Here is a 20,378-nt window from a genome sequence, read left to right as displayed (position 1 = left end):
GAGAGATAATAGCTAAGACTTTTTATGCAGTCACAATTAAGATAATGAGCAGCCATTAACATTTATTGCTTATAATGATAAAATAGTTCATTCCTTACTTCTCAGGTCCTCAAAGATTTACATGATTGAGAAAATCTGACACCATATCTAACTGGAGATTTTCCTTATTCCAATTTCTGCTGTGGAATGTAAGAAAGGCTTTAAAAAGGTGGAATCAAATATAGTGATTACTATCATGAGGCTAACTAAAGCAATAATTACATCAAAAGAAAGTAAAATTGGAAAGATAACTTGGTAGTCTACTGCTTTCACTGCAAATTGGGTCTCCATTTCCTGTTTTTGTTAGTCAACGCTGTTATTTTTTCAGTGTTGCAAACTGTTTTCTTATGAAAAGGCTACATTTTCTGTGCAGATACCCCACCTTGTGCATTACTACTTTGTGAGGTGTGTTTTTCAACAAATCCTGGAAGCGTACATACACATAAACTTTCCTATTCTAGAATGTCACTGTGGAATGTCTGTGAGATTCACAGAGGAATTTTCAATGACTGAATTCACCACACACTTCCATTCTTAGCTGGGCTGTTCCTCATTGCAGAACAGTTCATTCCAGCGAATTTCTGTGCAGCTATTCCAACAGGCAGGCATTCAACTGATTTGAGCATATTGTCCTTGCACCTCTGTATCCTGGTTCTCCACATTTGCTGTGGCATGCCACAAAGAAATGTTTCCTCAAATCTAATTAACTCCTTTCAATAGTCTTGGAGGATTCTGCAAAAAGTAGTTTATTTGGTGGAGTATTTTTTAGGACAACGCTACAGAAGTAATCCTTCTGTACCATGTTTTCATTCTTAGGCATAACTGGTGGGCAAGATATTTTATGATTCTCAGGCAGCTTTTTCCATATAACCATGAGGCTGATTCAAAACCCTCTGATTTTAATTATGGGCACATTCCCAAAATAAAGAGGAATTAAAACCTTCGTAGACTTTAACTATTTTTATTCCATATTGTGATGAATCACTCAACTATGCATTGACTTTGTGAGTTATGTGTTGGCTTTAACAACAACTTAGTGACTATTTCAATAAAGTATTTATGATCCAAACTAAATATTAAGACTCCAAATTGATCCATTTTACTTACAAGCGATACTTGTATGCTTAATGTTAGGTATGCTCAAATACCTTGCCGGATATTCCCCTTCACCTCTGGGCAACTAAGGCAGAGACATAGCTCTCAGCTTTCACATTCCCTAATATGCAAGTAATGTTAAATGTCTGTTAAACTGTTTAAAATACATTGTATTAAGTGTTATCCTGGATAAAAAATTGTTATAAGGCAGCAGATTTTTCTTCTTAATGGCTAAATAGGCTTTAACACTTTTGAGGGCAAGTTAAGCATGCACATTGTTACAAGTAATAAGATGAAAAAGTGGCTGTGTGTATCTGTCTGATACCTCACCACAAGTTCTCTGCCTTCCACTGTCAGGCCACTTATCTCTGACATCAAATGATGGTGGAAGACTGGCTCAGCAGAGACATCAAACATTTGACTTGTACAACACACTAGATATCATCTATCTACTTTGTGAAATTGCCTGAGCAGTCTTTCCCAACAAAGGTGGTCATGACAATTTCATAGAGAAGGAAATAGAACTAATCTATATAGACAGCTGCCTTTTGTACTTTTTTTTTCTCTATGCACTTTCAGAGTATTTCAAGGATCCTGAGGTGTATTTGCAAATTTTACTCTGTTCTCCTGTCTCCTTCCCTATCTTTGCTCTCCCTCTCTTGCTTTCATCATTCTGTCCTGACTTCCTTATTTCCTGCAATTTTCATACAAGAATAACATCATGCACATATGCATATATGTTTAGATACCTCAGTGTTGTTTTAGAGACCAACTAGACCAATTAGAATTGTTAATAACCCATGACTCCATTTATCCATATTTTCATTTAAAGTTCCTGGGACTTGTGCATGTAGATCATTAAGTGCCTAATTTGTGATTGCAGGTCATGAAGTATGGCCAGATTAAGTATTTGTAGTTTATTCGCAAAGAAATTCATAAAATTCTATTTCAGTCTCACAAAGTCAAGCAGTTAAAATCAAAGAAAGTGTTTGTGAAGACTGAAGTGATTCCGTGAAAAATTCTCAAAGAGAAAGAGTGTAGATTTGTCCAACAAATGCCTTGGAATGATAACTATATCACAATAATGAAGTCTGCAGTAATGTATGTGGAATTTCATGTGCTGAGATGATTGATCTGATCTGAAATAAAAGCTGTTCACTGACTAGTGAAACAGCACTGCCAATAGATCACATACAAATACCCAAAGAAGCCATTTAATTAACAAAGGCAGAAAAATAAAACCAAAAAAAAAAAAAAAAAAAGAAAAATAATAATTTACTGGAAATACTTTTATAGCAGAAGTTGAAGGAAAAATAGGAAAATTAACGTTTGATATGCCAAATGTAAAATCAGTCAGTTCCTCAGTAAACTTCTTGCACATGAATAGCCAGTAGCAATTTATGTATACTGTGCAAGACTTCTGAGGGCCTCCTTCTACGTGGACCCATGACAGGCAGACAGGCGAGGCTGGGAAGTACAGTCACTGGATCAGGAACAACTTTAACCAATTTAGGGACATCTAAACCAAGTGGTAACAGCATGCCGAGTGCTTCTTGCAAACACACAATCCAACAAAACCCAGTGCCAAAATTCCATGGCATTCAATATCAGCACAAAGCAAGCTCCAGAATACTAGCTATATTCCCTGACCTGGGTTCTCTTAGCATATCATACTAAACAGCAGTAGTTGCAGGAGCTGTTTTGGCATTACTCACGCTACCTGGTGCACTGTATACATGGTGATCTGTATGGGCATCTCAGAAAGCCATGTGTGTTCAGGGGCATATAGCAAGACAATGACCTGAGCTCAGCAGGGTAAGGACACATCCATCTCTAATGGTTGCTCCAGAAGAGTTACCTCTTTTGTCTTTCAATTGCTAATTCCCTCTAATTTTTTCCTCTGCTTCACTTAGTTTTAATTTGGCTAGTGAAAGAGGAAAGGCAGAGCACTTTGGAAACACTTTGCTGGACATGGGGGATGCATAGCCCAGACTGACAATGACTGTACAAAACCTCTCAAAGCACTCAAACTCTTGAGGGAGTCATGTAAGGAATCAAAGGGGGAATTTCTCTGTATGTATAGCAGGTTTTGTGGGAAGATGTCCAAACTAGGAAGCATTAGTGAACTAAGGAAAATAAAAGAGACAGTCCAGAGCCACTGGCAGGGGAACAAACTTCTACATTTGTAGTATTTCTGGAAGCTTAAAAAAACATATATATTCCAACTCTAAATTAATCTGAGACACACATGAGTCTATGAAGTAAAATGAGTTGAGACTATTGTAAAAACCAGATTTGTAATGTATAGCCATTATGTGCTAAGAAACTAAGTATTTAATATTTTATGTTAAATAAGTTAGTAAAAAAAAAATTGTAGAACTAGGAAAATTGCAGAAAGTTGGGGTTTTTTTCAGTTTGAGGGGTTTTTGCTTCTGTCTGTGATTTTTCTTTTTGAAAGGAAGGAGCGTTACAAATTATTCTTTACTATTTTAAAATATTCTCCAATTTTGTGAATTTTTTTAAAGGCTACTGTTCTGAGTGATGTAAAGCAATTTTGGAAATACTGAGATAATTGTGAATTTTCCCAGCTGTACATTTACATCAGTTATATTTTCTCTTTAAAGACAAAATATGCACAGGTATACTAACAAAGTTACTCCTTTGCCCTCATTTTTGGTAAAAACAAAATAAAACTTCTGCGGAAATAGTGAGGGAGAAGTTAATGGGTTTTGACCAAGAACATGTGCCAATTTTCAACAACCTTATTTTTATGACAGCATAAGAAGCTCCTGAATGAGGAAATTTATAGTGGAAATGTTGGCAGGAATTTACTTAATGCTGTTTAAATGGTACCACTATGTTAAGAAATACACTGGATACTAGACAGCTTTCTGTGGAAAAAGATAAACATACAAGGTCTCTGTAGGGGACCTCAGCAGAGCCATTTTTATTATCCGGAATAGTGGGTCTCTTTACTGTGGGGTTGTTTTTACGTGTGATATATGGAAATAGAGATGAAAATAACATTTGTTAGCTGTTAACATTTTTATTTCAACACATTCTATAGTGTGTATTTACACAGTGCTTACTTAATTATTTTTTATTCCAATAACTGTGTCTCTCGTACAGCCTTTTTTATTTTATTTTATTTTCTCCCTTCTTTGAGAGTACAGATGTGATGCAAACTCTCAGAATTATACTGTTGATCACTTGCATGCTGAGCTGCATGCTGGTAATAGGAAGTGCCCTGAATTAAATCTTAGGAATTTAGACTGGTTCCTGGTGAAGAAGTAAACAAACAGCATGAAAATAACAGAGCAGGAGTTACACCTTCCCACCCTCTCCTTTCCAAACCAGACAGCATTTAAAGCCAGAATTTTGCACCTAGTCCATTCAATATTAATTTGCATTGTTTTGCCTTGTGAACAATAGTTAAGATGTTTTCCAGAATATGTTATTTATATATATATATATTTTCCAGATATGTTATTTATAACTACAAATGTTAATATGATATCTAAGTATTATATGCCTAGTTTTGTTTTCTGAATAAAAACTCTGTACTTCTGATGAACTGTAGACAATCTTTGGGTTTTTTATTTAAACTGCATATGCTTTCCTGCAGGGTGACATCCAGCAGCTGTTGATTATAGCTGACCCCAGAGCTGCATATGACTATTGTGAGCATTATAGCCCAGACTGTGATTCCCCAGTGCCCAATGCTGCTCAGGCTCAAGATCCTCAAGTTGATGAGGTAAGTAATCAGTCATGTATTACTAGATTTATTGCACTTTAGTGGTTGTACTGTGTATAAGTTACCCAAGGAGCATTTACAGCTAAATGGCATGCATTGTTCTAGATATAAGGGAGGAAGATTGCAGGAGTGCATTCATTTTTGCTATCCAATCATTTCTGTCAGGCATTTGAAGGAGCATATCACACTGGTATTTGAATAACCGGCATGCTCCATGAAGTTAAACTGTAATTCCTTAAAAAATGATAGCAATATGAGTTTGTTTAGTTGTACCTATTTGTTCTTCCTGTGTACATTTATGATTTCACTGATGCTGAGTACTATCAAATGCCACATTTGAAAGACATGGGAGCTGTAAGTATTCTGCAATTGTAAACTTCTTCAGCTAGAATTGTTATGTATTCTAATGAGCTGTGTCCGGTGTACAAATGCATGTACACACAAAATTATTTCAGCCAGCTCCACTCCTAGCAGGTAGATATCAACAGAGATAAAACAGAGTTGGAATTTTTCCCAGAAATAAAAAATGTTTACAGAAGCCATTTTTCACTGTAGACAGTTCTTACAGCCATAAACTGAGTAATTCACTGAGGGTAAGACAGTTCCTCAGATTAGACCTCTGAGGGTCAGCAGTTGTATGTATTGTTGTACACATTCTGAATACTTGCATCAAACAGTGGAAAGTGGAAAGCTTTTGCAAAACGTAACTAGTCTTAATTGAACTTGGCTCTGGACAGTTAGTACTCCCTCAACTCTGTGTGATCTGACTGGTTATTGTTACTGATTGCTCAAGAGATCACCATTAAAAACTTGCTGAATTGTTCTCAGATGCCTGCTTTGAGCCAATTTTGAGGCAGAATTTTTCCTAAATACATGATAATTTTATTTGTTGTTACTGTTTATTCTATCTGATTTAAAATTTTGTCATGAAGTGACTAAGCTCCATAGGGCCCAGAACTTCGTTCAAAGGGACTCCCACATCCATTGCATCAGAGGTACGGTTCAAGATGTGTCGAGTCAATCACACGTAGGCAGAGGCCTTTACCCTACATTACAGTGTATGGAGCCTGATCTCTCCATGAGGACCCTGTAGGACCTTCTGTCTGTGTGCCCAGCTACGTGCATCTCCAGGCACTATATTCCAAAAGAGAACAGGCTGAAAGCATATTGTTGATATTTTATGGGAAGAAAATAAAAGATAGCAAAATAAAATTAATTTTTTTCTCATTATTAAATTTCAAAGAAATTTGACATTTTGCTGGAGAACTTTCCTGGGCTTTGCTGCTATGTGACTTAGCACTCTGATTCTTTTTCTGTTATTTCCTGTGTGAAGACCTGGAAGGTTTAGAATAGGCTAGTGCTTTTCTACGTTGAAATAAGTCTGAAGAGTATTCAATCTAATAAACTGATCTTTGTGGGAAAAAGTTGTTAAAATCATCCCTTGGTCTCTTTCTTGAAGAGGAATATATCTAAATACTTAAAATGCTCCAAGTTGGGAGTACTGTCTCCTCCAAACTCACATCAACTCGTAAGCAGGAGTTAACATGGCTTAGAGGGACTGCAAACATTTGCTTGCTCTGGCCAGCACTGATGGCAATGATGGCTCCCATCCTTTGGTGTAATACATGTGGACAAAGCTCCTAGTCCACAGAAATTAGTTGGGATCAGACTGTAGATTCAGAACCTATTCAAGGTAAAGAAGAATGAATACTTACACTCAGTTATTAGCAACAACTACTGGTGAATTATTAGAGTGTAATTCAATGTTTCTTAAGTATGTAGAATAAAAAAGCTCAGGGTTTACATTCCCTCCATAATGGATGACTAGCTAAATCTCTTGCTGTCAAATATTATGTTTATACTATATCAAAGCTGTTTAACACTAGCATCAGTTGAGAGCACTCATTTGTAGATCAAAAGAAAAATAAGCCACATCATAATTATAAAAACTATGTCCACATATATAGTTATATGCTCATCATATAGAATTCCCAGTTACATACTGCACAGCTATTGAAAACAGTCTGTGGGCACCAAATAAAGAAAGGCAACCATAAAATCTAACAATTGGTGCTGTTCTCCTCCAGCATCCTGAGTGGAGATCATCTATAGCCTAATGCAACTGCCACTTGGAGTCAGCAAATATCACTAAATTCAGCAGCCATTGCAAAAATGCTCTTGGGGTTAGTGGTTTTTTAATGTGTTTTTCTAAGGTCTATTTTTTTGCCCTGTGATAACACATATAGCTTGTGGGAGTACCTGCAGAGAAAAAAGTAAAATCAAAGATCTTAATTTGTAATGTAATGTAACATTTTAAAATGAATTTGAAAAAATTTGAAAAGAGCTAAAAGATTACAATTGGAGAAGTGCCATTGCTGTTTGCTTCTATTTATTGCTCTAAGTGGTGATTGAATTATTTTGCTTTCTGAGCTAAGACACAATTTCCTCATTGGTATCCATGAGTTTATATGTGTAACTTTGTATGAATATTCCCAGTGAAGTCAATGGATCTCTAACATGTTGTGTAACAGTAATCTGAAATAATCACATCAGCCATGCTACCAATGTGATGAATGTGCAATAGAATAAATGATTGGCTGAATTGCCCAGAATTATAGAATTGTCTGCTAAATGATAAAAAAGCAGGTTGTTAAAGCAGGCTACTTTGTTATCTTTTGAGATGCAGCCTATCAAATCACATAGATAATTCATCTTAAGGAAATAAATGAAACAAGTCTTACTTAAGTACTGGAAGAAGTTATAAAAGATAGCAGTGCTGATTTTTTTAAACTGTTGATTGCAAAATTAAATAAGGTGTTAAAAGGTAGAAATACAATTACAGCCAGTCCATATGGAAAACAATTACTTCAGAATGCCTGATTGTGTGTTTTGAGATAACAAGTTTGATAGTTATATCTGATAGAATTTATAGACTTAGACCTTCGTAAAGCTTCTGATATGTCAACATAAGATATTTGAATGAAAAAAAAGGCATTGTCAGGTAAAGATAAATTACCTGACAAGCAGATTCAAATCTGGCTGCCTTATTTCAGAAATTACTATAAATAGAGAGCTATTGCTGAATTCACTTTCTAGTAGAGTTTCTTAGAAATTGTGCTAGCAATATAGAAATGAGTGTAAAATGGATGCTATTAAAATTTGTCAGAGTCATGATATTGCAGAGCAGTAAACGATGATAACACAACTAAAGGCAACGTTACGCACATACAAGAAAAAGAGATGCAGGGCAAACATAAAGAACTAGGAAATATACACTGCAATACAGCCTGCTTGCTTGTATTAACAAAAGAACCTGTCCCCATTTGTGGGCTTCATCTGCTGCTATATCAGTGAAAGCAATTTGGGGGTACGTGATTTACGAGACTGAAATACTAATCAAACTGAAAGCCAACATGAAAAGATTACTGTTTAGCTTGATTGATTTCCAGGTTTGATCTCCCATGTTTTCACACAAACTCTTGTAATAGAAAGAGCGAAGAGAGAACACTGGGCTAAAGGCTAGGCAGGATTGTGTCTTTCAGTGTCAGCTTTGGCTTAAGCCAGCAGAAGCTGGATATTTGTTGGACAGTAGCCTCAAAAGATTCTGGTTATTAAAGTAGGGAAACAGTTTGTACATAAGCACTCAAAGCAAAACTGGCAAAAAAATGCAGTGCATGTCTTGGTTTGTAAACAAAGGAATAAGAATACAGATGTGATATTACTTGTCTGTATGCTGCTGGTTGAAACATATACTGGAACATCACATATGGTCTTGGTGTTTAGTCACTAAAACAAATATTGTAAAAATGGAAATTATTCAAATAAAAGCTACATAATTGTTGTGACTTTGGGAACTGGGAAACTTAATGTGTTTGACTTGTCCACAATAATGACAAAAGCTTGAAATTTTGCTCAGCATATGCAAAGAACCTTCACAAAAAGAAAATGCTGGCTGCAGACGAATGGAGGGTGGGGAGAAAAGAAAGTAAGATAACTTCAGTTAGGAAAAGATCTACTAAAATTTTTAGGAATGAAACAAGTTACCAAAATGGTGTATCTCTAGATATCTTCAAGCCAAGGATAGATACCTTTCTAAAAGTTTGGGGAAATATCATTTATACTTTAGTAGGCTCAGTTACAGGGTGACTGTAAGAAGTTTTGAAGTCTGAAAGTATACAAGAGTTAGTCAAGGTGATCTAATAGTCCCTTCTGGCTTTACATCTCTGAGCCTTGGAATTATTGCAGACCAGCATAAGAAACTGATACCTGGCTTAGAGGAAAGAGACAAGTTATGTGATTGCAGAGCCTATTAGTGCGTGTTTCCAGCATTGACTACAAAACCCAAAGGAAGTGGTTGACTTTTGTCAGTGAAATAGTAAATTATGTTTGTGGAGTTACACTTAGGAAGCTGAATAGTATTTCTTTTGATATCACACACTTTTGTAGTCTCCTGGCAAGTTCACAGCCTGGGAATGGAGTTATTCTGAAAAGTTGGATGATTTTTAGACCACTAAAGAAACATCTAAAGAGAAATATTTGGCTAAGATGATGTAGGTTTAAAGGCAAAAGTACTTTGTTTAACTGAGTGTAATCTTCATTGCTCTAGACAGTTTCCTTCTGCAAAGGAGCAAACAATCAAATACCCAACATTGTAGTTTTTGGGGCATTTCTTTCAATAGCACTGCTGGCTTAAATGAGTGCTTTCCTTTTCTGTACTCATTTCCACCCAATGCCATCTTTCCAGTTCAGCTGGTAGCATTGTTTATGTTTGTTGGGGGCAAGGTCTGTGTCCTGGTTTTGGCTGGGATAGAGTTAATTTTCTTTCTAGTAGCTAGTATAGTGCTATGTTTTGGATTCAGTACGAGGAGAATGTTGATTACACACTGATGTTTTCAGTTGTTGCTCAGTAGTGTTTAGTCTAAAGTTAATTTTTTCAGCTTCTCATGCCCAGTCAGCAAGAAAGCTGGAGGGGCACAAGAAGGTGGCACAGGACACAGCCAGGGCAGCTGACCCAAAGTGGCCAACGGTGTATTCCATACCATGGGACGTCACGTCTAGTATAGGAACTGGGGAGTGGGGGCAGGGAATCGCTGCTCAGGGACTAGCTGGGTGTCGGTTGGCGGGTGGTGAGCAATTGCACTGCGCATCATTTGTACATTCCAATCCTTTCATTATTGCTGTTGGCATTTTATTAGTGTTATCATTATCATTAGTTTCTTCTTTTCTGTTCTATTAAACTGTTCTTATCTCAACCCGCGGGTTTTGCTTCTTTTTCCCTATTTTCTCCCCCATCCCACTGGGTGGGGGGGGAGTGAGTGAGCGGCTGCGTGGTGCTTAGTTGCTGGCTGGGGTTAAACCACGACAATCTGTTATCCCAGAGGTGCTACCACCGTTGCTGATTGGCTCGGCCTTGGCCAGTGGTGGGTCCATCTTGGAGCTGGCTGGCATTGGCTGTCGGACACAGGGGAAGCTTCCAGCAGCTTCTCACAGAAGCCACCCCTGTAGGCCCCCTGCTACCCAAACATTGCCATGCAAACCCAATACACTTACTCAGCTGTGCTATCCTGATCCCTGTACCATTCTCCTACCCAACCAAGGTCAACCTCCTGCATCCTTTTCCATCACCTCTCCCTTCCTATAGGGGGTTAGGTAGGCATGACCTAAGGACTTCAAGATATAAGCTTTGGACCTGGATGCTGTATTTTCACTTCCATTTTAATTATGTCAGTCCCTTTCTGTATCCAAGTGACTGTGATATACATCTAAACAAGGTTTATTTAACTGGTTAAACCTTTTGAGTACAGGCTCTGTAAAATACGTTGAACTTGGCTGTTTGCGAGAACTGTGGGGCTTTCTGTGGGCAGTTCAGGCTAAGCCATTAGAATAGAGATGCATGTGAATGACATTCCTGTACAGAATGCTTTTATACCTCTGTGTTTTGTTCCAACTTCATCAGACCTAAGTGTCATTCAGTCTGAAATTTGAAGATGGGAAAGCAATAGATTAATAGTAATATCCACACACTTTACTCTGTTGTTTATTATCATTTATTTCCATGCTTTAACTGAAGTATACATCTGTTGTCCTTGTTCTTCTTGCTTGTGAATAGCTAGATATGAATATCCATAACTTGTCAAGTACAGAGTGATGACCTCAGCAGTTCTCACTACACCAAAAAGGTGTTGCCTAGAAGTTGCTTAAAAAATTGTGCTGAATCTGTAGTTGCTTCTGGAGGAAAAAGAAAGGGTATCTGATTATAGATAATGTTCAAATTTGAATACAGCAGGGGAAAGAGAGTACTTCCCAAACCAAATTATTACTTCATAAGCACAACTCTCAGTTCTTAGAAATTCCAAGCAAAGAAAAGTCACTGCGTTTGATTTACAACAGGGAGGATGTTGCCAGATCTTTTAAGGAAAGTATTGTATCCTGAAATATATTCATTAAGTATTGCATGTTATTGTCTTATGTCATAAGAGCATTGCTAGAGAGTTCAGAGTGTTTGGTGCAATTAAATAGCTTTTGGATAAAGAGAATTAAGTGGAGAACAAACTGGCCAAGAACTTTAGAAAGTAATTAGAATAGTGCTTTAGCATGATTTCAGTCTAGTGTCATGTCATTTGACCATGCAAAATCTTCCTATGGTCTGCAAATTTTGGAAGATTTTTACATAGAGAAAGCAGACAAAATAAGGGGCAAAGAGCTGCAAACAAGTAAACTGGTAGGAAGTAGGGAGAGGAAATGAGTGAGAAATGTGAGTTCTTTCTTTGTGCTACATTGTTATCCGTCCATCGTAGAATTTTACAGAACAAAGTCTGATCATTAAGATATGGCATATTTATGAACCATGCAATGTATCTGAATGGCTAGCACCAGTGGCTCCATAGTAACTCTTTGAATGTTAGAATTAAATGATAGGATGAATTACTATGGAGCCACTGGTGCTAGCCATTCAGATATATTGCAGGTTTCATGAACTTAGCGGCAAATTGGCCAGTTGGCTGAATAATGTCTTTGGGAGAAAAGGGTCTTTTATTTTGTTGATTTTATTTAAGCTTTTTGCTCTATTCTGCTGGGGTGGGTTTTTTTTTTGTTTCATGCTGAATGTATAATTAGGTTTTAAGGATCAAATATGAGGATGAAATTGTATTTTTAAATTATCAGGATTACTTTTCCTAAGGAAGATATGCACCTACGATTTTCTTATAAATAACTTGTGAATAGTCTGGCCTCTGTTTTGTTTTCAAAACCCTTTCTACTATAAATGGAATTGTGTTAAATTCTGTTCCAGTTCAATCACATATGCTTGGCCAGCTCACAGAAATTAGAGCAGGGAAAGACCTAGCCAGTCTTCATCTTCCTTGATGTTGGGCAGTATATATTTCCTGGAGTGTCATCAGGTCTAGTTTTCAATGGACCCAGCTATCAGGCTTTCAAAACTTCTCTTGGAAGATTCTTCTGCAATGCAATAAATCACACTGTCTGACTTCTGCTGAAGGAATTGCTCCCCAAAGGAACTCTACTTCATTTATTTTGGACCTATCCCAAACTAATGCATTACTTGAAGAAATCAAATGTTTGCCTTTAATGAAATGAACTTGGTAAAGTAAAGGTGCCAATGGCCCACAAATATGTCGACTTGGAGGCTTCAGGCATCCTTTCAAATCATGCTAATTTAGTGTCCTTTCAGGTGTTTGATCAGAAAGACTAGTTTTCTGAAGACTACAGAAAGATAATTATTTTCATGTTTAATTTCATGTTTAATGCCATGTTTAGAATTGCAGTTAGCTAACTTAGCAGCTTTTAAAATGATCTTCCTAGCTCTCTTTTTCCTTGTATAGGTATATAGATTTTTTTCTTTAAGCAATTAACATAAAGAACCTTAAGTGTCTTGTTCTCCTTTTGACAGAGGCTGTCTTTGGAAGTTGAAGATTTTGTTCTTATATCCTTTTATCTCCTTGCTTTTATCACTTTTTATGAACAATTAAAGGACTATGTAGTAGAAGAGGCTGTCTTTTAAATTTTTTAACTTTCTTTCTGCCCTAAGATTGAAATCTACTACCATTCAATTATTTATATTACTGCATCTGGTTTTTAAAACTCTCATTTTGCTTGGCATCCTTTATTTTATTGCATTTTGTAAAGTGTTAGGGGGCCTAGAATGTTTCAAAGTCATCTTTGTCTCTTCAGCTAGCTAGATGATTTAGCATAATCTTTAGGCAATGGAAAAATTGAGCTTATGACAGTTTGTTGGTTTAGGATTTAGATTGTTAGTTCCTTGTAATTTGGAAAGATAAAGCAAAAATTGCTAAAATCTACATCTTGGAATTGGGGGGGGGGTTAGAGTAAGGATAGCAGAAGAATCCATTTTCAAAGTAAGGCTGTCTTCAGAATATTTAAGTCATTCCACAGTTGAAATAGGCCTTGCATGCTGCTGATCTTCTGCTTCTAAAATTCATCTGATGAAGAAAACAGTTCATCTCTTTAATTGGAATTGCATGATGATCTGGTAGTGTAATATAATCACTCTGGTAAAGAAAGCATGAGGTCATAGTGGAAAGATTTTGTCCCATCAAGGAACAGCAAGTTTTATTCTTCCTTTCATTTGTAAGAAAACAGTCATATGCAATATTCATTACAAGAATGGCTGTTCTGTAACTATTGGTGGTCTTACAAGAAAAGAAAGAAAAACAACAGAAAATTGCATCACATTTGAAGTATGTGTTACCTGATGTCTCTTAGCCAAAATCTCTCACCAGGTTCCAGCTATTGTCCAAGTTAAAGATAAAATTTTGAGTCAGTCTTTTTTTATATTCATGTTAAATCACTGGGAAAGTTAATACAGTTGTATATCTTTTGCTATTACTATGAGCATGTGGTGAATCTTGTCTCTGTTGTCTCAGGTCTTTACTATCCCATTATCTTTCAGTATTAAGGTTTAGGTAAACTTTCATAGACAGATCTCTTGAGCAGGATTGAAGTAACGCTGCACAGCTGTGGTAGGTATATTTTGCACTTGGCTAAGTTGACCCATAGAAGGATCATCAGAATGATCCACAAGCTGAATGGCCCTTTAAATCCCATTCCAGCTTCTTGATTCTCTGGCTGCATTCCTGGCCAGTAGTATCTTCCTTTGGTATATAGCTAACAAAACAAATGATGCTCTCTTCAACTACACTCTTCATATCTGTCATACTTGCTTTCATTCCTTGCTTTGATTTCTTGCTAGCATTAGTAGTCTTGACTAAATTCAGAAGGTGGCAGAAGATACTTTTCCATTAGCATTAATTAATTTTGAAATTCTAGGTGCTTTCTCCTATATTTTCAAAAGTCTACATGTTCTCTTTCCTTTGATTAGCAGTGCAACCATGACAGATTTCTATGAACTCCCCAACTTATGTGAACTAATAGAAAGGCCTGAGATAGCTTGGGTTTTGCACTCAGACATGTTAGCATGCAAAATGTGAAGGCACTTTTCTCAAGGTTTGTTGAGTCCTCAAACTGAGTGGGTCATACCGCTGTCTCTGGTCATCTGATAAAGGTGACCTTGTAGTTGTGTAGCTTCAGAAAAAGAAGGGATATGTGCCACATATCCAACCTTGACTGTTACTGGCAGGGTAAGTATGAGTTGCCAGCTTCACAGCAGGTGACTAAAGCCCCATTATTCACTCCATTAAATCTTTTCCTGGTGTTTGTAAATTTAGTCCTCATTTAAGTGGCCAGTCCTTCACCAGACCTGTTGTCTCATCTTAAAAATGGGGAATAGCCTTTATCAGGTTGAGTTGATAAAATCATGCTGTGAAGTAAATCATATTTCTAAAGTAGATCTTTATACCAGTTAGGGGTGTAGAGATGCATTCCTCCTTCTGGACAGATTGTGCCTCAGGAAATACACCTGGAAGATTTTGCATCTATATTTCACTAATTGCAACAGGACCTGTGCAGTACAGTACAAAACACATTCTCTCTGTTTATTGGCTGGTGTGAAAGACTAAGGTTGCTGGTCTTTCAGAAAGAAATGGAAAGGAAGAATTGCTAAGAATAAGGTCTTTCTATGTAGGAAGTGTAGGGCTACTGCATATTCCCACTTGTCCCCCTTGTACCAGGGGGACTACAAAGTACTGCAAATTAGAAACTACTTGAATATGGTTTCAGCATGGTGGCCACATGTCCTAGCTTGTAGGTTCAAGAATTTCCATAATACCCCTCTGATACTGTGCTCTTAAAAAGGAATAAAAAAAGTCCATGGAGAAGATCTTCACTTGCTTGGCAGTAATCTGATTCCAGCATGAAAACTGACATTCCCACTTCTCATCCATTCCTGTTCTTTTTGTCTGTGTGCCTGTGTATCATTGTAACCCAAATGTATTTGTGATAATATTTTGCATATGTCAAGAAAGTTTAATTTTCTTTAATAGAAATGATTGAAGCACAGTACCCAAAAGTAAAATATTTCCTGTGTGATTATGCATGATGCAATAGATCTCTCCACATACTCATGCTTTTTTGTATGAGTGTTTTCTAGTTCTCATTCATAAATGTCTGGCTTTCCAAACTATGCCTCTGGCAGATCTTAGCATAAATTTCAATTTATTCACCACTTTCTTTTTTAATATTAACATACTTGGCAAAGACATTTTTCCTTTCTTTTTTTTCCAAACAAGATTTATGTTTAGTTTATGGCCTCTGAAGAACTTTTGTAACCCACTGTTGTAATTTTATTAGTTGCATAGTTGGCACAATTCAGCACAGCCATTCAGCCTACCTTAAGGGAAGCCATACTACTGAGATTTGAAAAACAGTTATAATACTGAGCAACACAGAGTTTTATTTTAATTGTTAATTGGTCAAAATAAATGCTCGAATGAATGCTTCCAGTTTCAGAATAGGTCTACAATGCTTACTAAAAAGGAATCTACATGTCTGGGAGTTACTGAAACAAACTCCTAGCAGCATATTTAAGTTTAAATCCAGCTAATGAAACAGCGATTCTCTCCAAAATGTTCCTCCACTTATCCCTTAAGATACTGGATAATATTTGACATGGGTAGTGTCTATTGTTTTGGTACCAATAAAAATAACATAGAAGAGTGTTTGATTCGAGTTGTTTGGCTGAGGAAGCATTTAAAAACTTGTAATGGGCTGTCACTGGTAGGGTGGAATGACTGAATTTGAAGAGGTATATTCCACTAAAGACTTTTTTTTTCTTGTAGATCAACCTAGTTTGCATAGATTTCTTGACAGAAGATAAGTAAATCAGATTTTATGCATTTGCACACATTTTTATAATTTCCAAAAAAATACAGCAATTTCAATGCTATTCTGTAACTATTTCAAAAGGGCTGGTTTTATCCATGTGGTTATTTCTTTTCTTTACTTCCTTTATGTGGCTGCTTATGGTCTCCTAGAAACTTGTCACCGAGTTTTCTTTTTCAGATGTCAGTGGCATTCTTCATTAGAAACAAGTTGTATTGAGTTGCATTTCCAGATGTGCACAAGACAGAAGACATCTTTTTATACATTTACACACCTGTAAAAATGTATCATCACTGCCTATGAGGCCCTTGGACAAAACTATTTACAAGTCAAAGAAGTTTCATTGACTTCACTGGGATTAGGACTGAATCTTAATTTACTGAACAGGGAGAGAATAATCACATATTACTTACCAGTTTTAAGTCTGAAATGCTGCTGGTTTTGAAAAGTATAAATAGAATCAACATATTTCTGTAATGCCAATGACACTACTGATGAAATCAAAGCATTGCTTACATTATATAACGGGCAGATATGAAGCACCAATGTACTTCACAGAGAGGATATTGTCTACCTAAAATGATAAATGTTTTGTAATTTGTAGTTTGAAGTTTTCTTATTAATGTGCAATATAATTTTAGATAATTACCAGAAGTATGTTACATTCTTTCTATATGTTTATCAAATCTCATTACTAACCAGGTTGTATGTGCATTGGTGTAGAAATAATCAAAAAGCATCTGATATCTTAAAAAAATCTGTATCTTCAAGAAAAGCTGTTGGTCATAGTACATAGTACAACTCTGAGGAGTCACAGGGGTGAAGTAACAGAAACTCACGTAAAGGATTTTGAAGTGATTAAGACCTTTCCATGTTACTCTCATACTTCCTGAGGAAATCAACTTCTCCATATTTTCTGCACACTAAAATCATAAGTACAAGAATTGTATCAAAAGGCTTCACCAGAGAAAATCATTAAACCAGTAATTTGGTCACATAGTAGAATATATTTTGGAATACGGAGATCTGTTTTAATCTCATTTATAATTTCTTCTACAATGTCAATCTCTTTCTGATGCTGATGATATTTATGACTTCTATGAATCCTCAGAGTCATTTGGAAGTGTAATGTACTAATCCTTTCAGCAATCTAAAGAAACAAACAGATATTGTCTTCATTTTAGACATGATGCTGACTTGTAACAGGAGAAAGGAGATTTCAGAAGTGGCTAGTTCATATGAGGCACATTAGAATATTTCTTCCTAAACAAGGGAAAGCAGACACTTGGCCAGGTTCTGGCCACAATTCCACCTTCCTTTGGCTCCCTGGGGACATAAAGAGAATTGGTAGCAGCCATGAGACTGCTTTAATTTACAGGACCAATCAGTTCCTGTAGCTTCAAGCATGACAGGATTGGTGAGATAGTTTAAAGCTGCCCTTTCTTCTCAGCTGCAATGAGTAGTACTTGGTGCACATAATACCTAGACCAGTATCTTCACGGCACAGCCAAGATTATAGCTCAGGAGTTCCTGGCTGCCTAGATCGCATTCACAACATTACACAAGCCAATTCTAAACACATTTTCTCTTGTAAAAGTTTTGTGGGCCAAATCTTCATTTGATACTAGTTATTATAGATACAGAGCTATAGAGCAATTTAAAGCAGCTGAGGATCTGACCTTTAAATAAAATTATACCAGTGAAGCATTTGCTCAGGCAAGGTGTACCATGAAGCTGCCCTGGTTTTGAGAACTCTCTAGCAAACAAGAGGAGGATAGCCATGGTTATTTGTGAGTTATGGCCTCTTCCCTGTATCTGAAATTGTTTACCCTATTCATGTCAGCTATTGGCATCTCTCTGCTCTTCTGGTCACCTGAAAAAAACACAGGTAAAAGAGTATAAGTAAAAGAGACATTATTTGCAATTTAAAGATTAAACAAATATATGATTTCATAAAAATCAGTTGGTGCTCCCAGTAATCCAAATTATAGTTGATTCTTCTGTGCAGTCCAATAAAAGAGAGTTTTTTCCTGGCACTACTACTTGCTTTTTTATTACTTTTGTGTTGTGCTTTGAAAGAAATAAGAAATTGTATTTTTTCCCCCAAATGAATAACTATATTGAATTGTTCATACTACCTTAATTTTCTTAAGCTTACTCCTAATAAAGGTTAAGATGCTTTCCAGTATTGCTAATCTAGTTTGCTACCACTAACATGGGAATGCCTGATATTTTTCCATTTGCAATGTAGTACACACCAGAAGATTTTATCGAATATGACTATGAGTATGGGGATGCAGATTATAAAGAAACTGATTCTGTAACAGAGGGACCCCCACTGTTCGAAGAGACAATAGCACAAACAGAGGTAATAGAATCTGATCTGTTTGTCGTGTGGTGTCCAGCTGTCCCCTACCATATGGTTTGTCAATTTGTGTCTTCTGTATATAAGCTTAATGTTTTCCTTTCACTCGTTTCTTTATTCTGTAGCTGCAACACTTGCTTTCAGTTAGAGATGGAAGGTCTTACGGCTGACAGCATTCATCTCACATTTGGTTACCCTTCTTTCATTCATGCTTTCTTAATTTTCTTTTCCTTTTATTTATGTTTTCCCATTCCATCTTTCATAACGTTTGCAGAAAAAGAAAGGCATGGTCAAAAAGAGGAAGAGGACAGTGGCCGCTAGCTCAAAGGACAAACCCCAAAAGGCCACAACAAAAAAATATGAAAAATATGCATCGAAGAAGAAGAAAAGTTATCGAGCAGCAACAAAAGGCAAACTAGGGGTAAAGGTAGCCCAGAAATAATCAAGATCTTTCCCAGGCCAAGACTGGAAGATCTCTGATAATAAGAAAAAATATACCTAACCCCACTAGATGATTACATCTGGCTAATACCATAACCTGAATAAAAGTGATAGCTTTTGAGTTTTTCCTACAGGTTTTTTATTAACAATGTACTTTTTCTTTAATACTAGGTAAACATTGTGGATGGTTTTCAAGAGTATAGCATAGCTGAAAATGACTATGGGCCCCAGACGGAAGCTCCCTCCCGAACTACTGAAGCAAATGAGGTAATAAGGACTCTTTAAGAAAATGATGAGCAAAAATACTTGCCCACCAGGTGCCAATGATTAAAAAAAGCACAAACATATTTTAAAAGGATGAATGTCCGACTGTGTAAATATACATATCTATAACACCAGTTAATGCGATTTTATGCTTTCTCAGCCAATATCAGAACCTACTATTTTCTTGGGCAGAACTCCCATTAATTCTTTAGAGATCTGCTGAAACTTTAGGCTGCAGAGTTCATGATCCTGGAAATCATTCAGTGATATATGCTGTGGGAATGCAGGGTTGTTGCATTCAGTGTGGATGTGAATGGAGCTTCATCTAGTATAAAGTGGGTTAAATAATAGACATAGTCCTCCTGATCTAACAAGAAGGGAAGTCATTAATTTTTCCTGTAATTCTTAAGATGCAGCATAAAACAAGCCTAACACAAGACAAAGAATGGCTGCAGCCATAGCAGCATATTGAAGTTGAGTCAGAAGCCATCATTTCCTTTTAATAGTTCTTCAACTAACAAAACCAAATTATTTGCTTTTCACTGAGGTTCTATTCAAATGAGACATAGTATTTTGAACTGTCAAAACAGATAAAATTATTATTTTGACTTATGTTAGAAACCACCTTTTTAGAAAGCCACAATGACAAGCTGAAACATTATTTTGTTAAGATTACTACACCTAAGCCAGTGTTGATTAATATGTCTGCATATTAATTAATGCTAGTTTTAGAAAAATGATGGCTGATTATAAGTAATATTGGTTTTGTTTTTCTTCTACATTTTCCTTTCAAAATGAAGTTATGTTGCTTAAAAGATGTACAAAACTGCTCCCTGCCCCCCCTTGAACATTTGAAAAAGGAAAAAGAGTCCCGTCCCCCCCCCCCTTTTTTTTGTTGTTTTCCTCCTATGTATGTTGGAAGGTGAAAGTGAATTAAGGTATATTTTACTCATTCTACTGTGAACTATCCTTGTCTTAAATTTCATGTTTACTTCTCACAAGTCGATTGACGGAGGCATATTTAAGTCATTCAGTTTCTTGGGCAATTTTAGGCCAATTGTAAAATAGTACAGTTTTAATGAGGTTGATCCTAAGTGCTAAATGCTTTCCTTAGTGAGAACAGTTTTGCATAACGGCAAAATTTGACTTAGAATTCATTCAGAT

The 20,378-nt window shown here is 36.4% G+C and overlaps 1 protein-coding gene across 1 annotated transcript in view; it reads left to right on the top strand.

The window, feature by feature from the left end:
• COL11A1 (collagen type XI alpha 1 chain) overlaps positions 1–20,378 on the top strand; it is a 164,533-nt gene that overhangs the window by 32,457 nt on the left and 111,698 nt on the right. Inside the window, exons 5-7 of the mRNA XM_075038798.1 lie at positions 4,760–4,888; positions 18,396–18,512; positions 19,122–19,217. Coding sequence (XP_074894899.1) covers positions 4,760–4,888; positions 18,396–18,512; positions 19,122–19,217 — 342 coding nt within the window. The remainder of the gene's footprint in view (positions 1–4,759; positions 4,889–18,395; positions 18,513–19,121; positions 19,218–20,378) is intronic.

The sequence above is a fragment of the Buteo buteo genome, chromosome 10 (assembly GCF_964188355.1).
Source record: "Buteo buteo chromosome 10, bButBut1.hap1.1, whole genome shotgun sequence".
Taxonomy (NCBI): domain Eukaryota; kingdom Metazoa; phylum Chordata; class Aves; order Accipitriformes; family Accipitridae; genus Buteo; species Buteo buteo.
The sequence above is the reverse complement of the archived record's forward strand: the minus strand, read 5'-3'. Positions and strand labels throughout refer to the sequence as shown.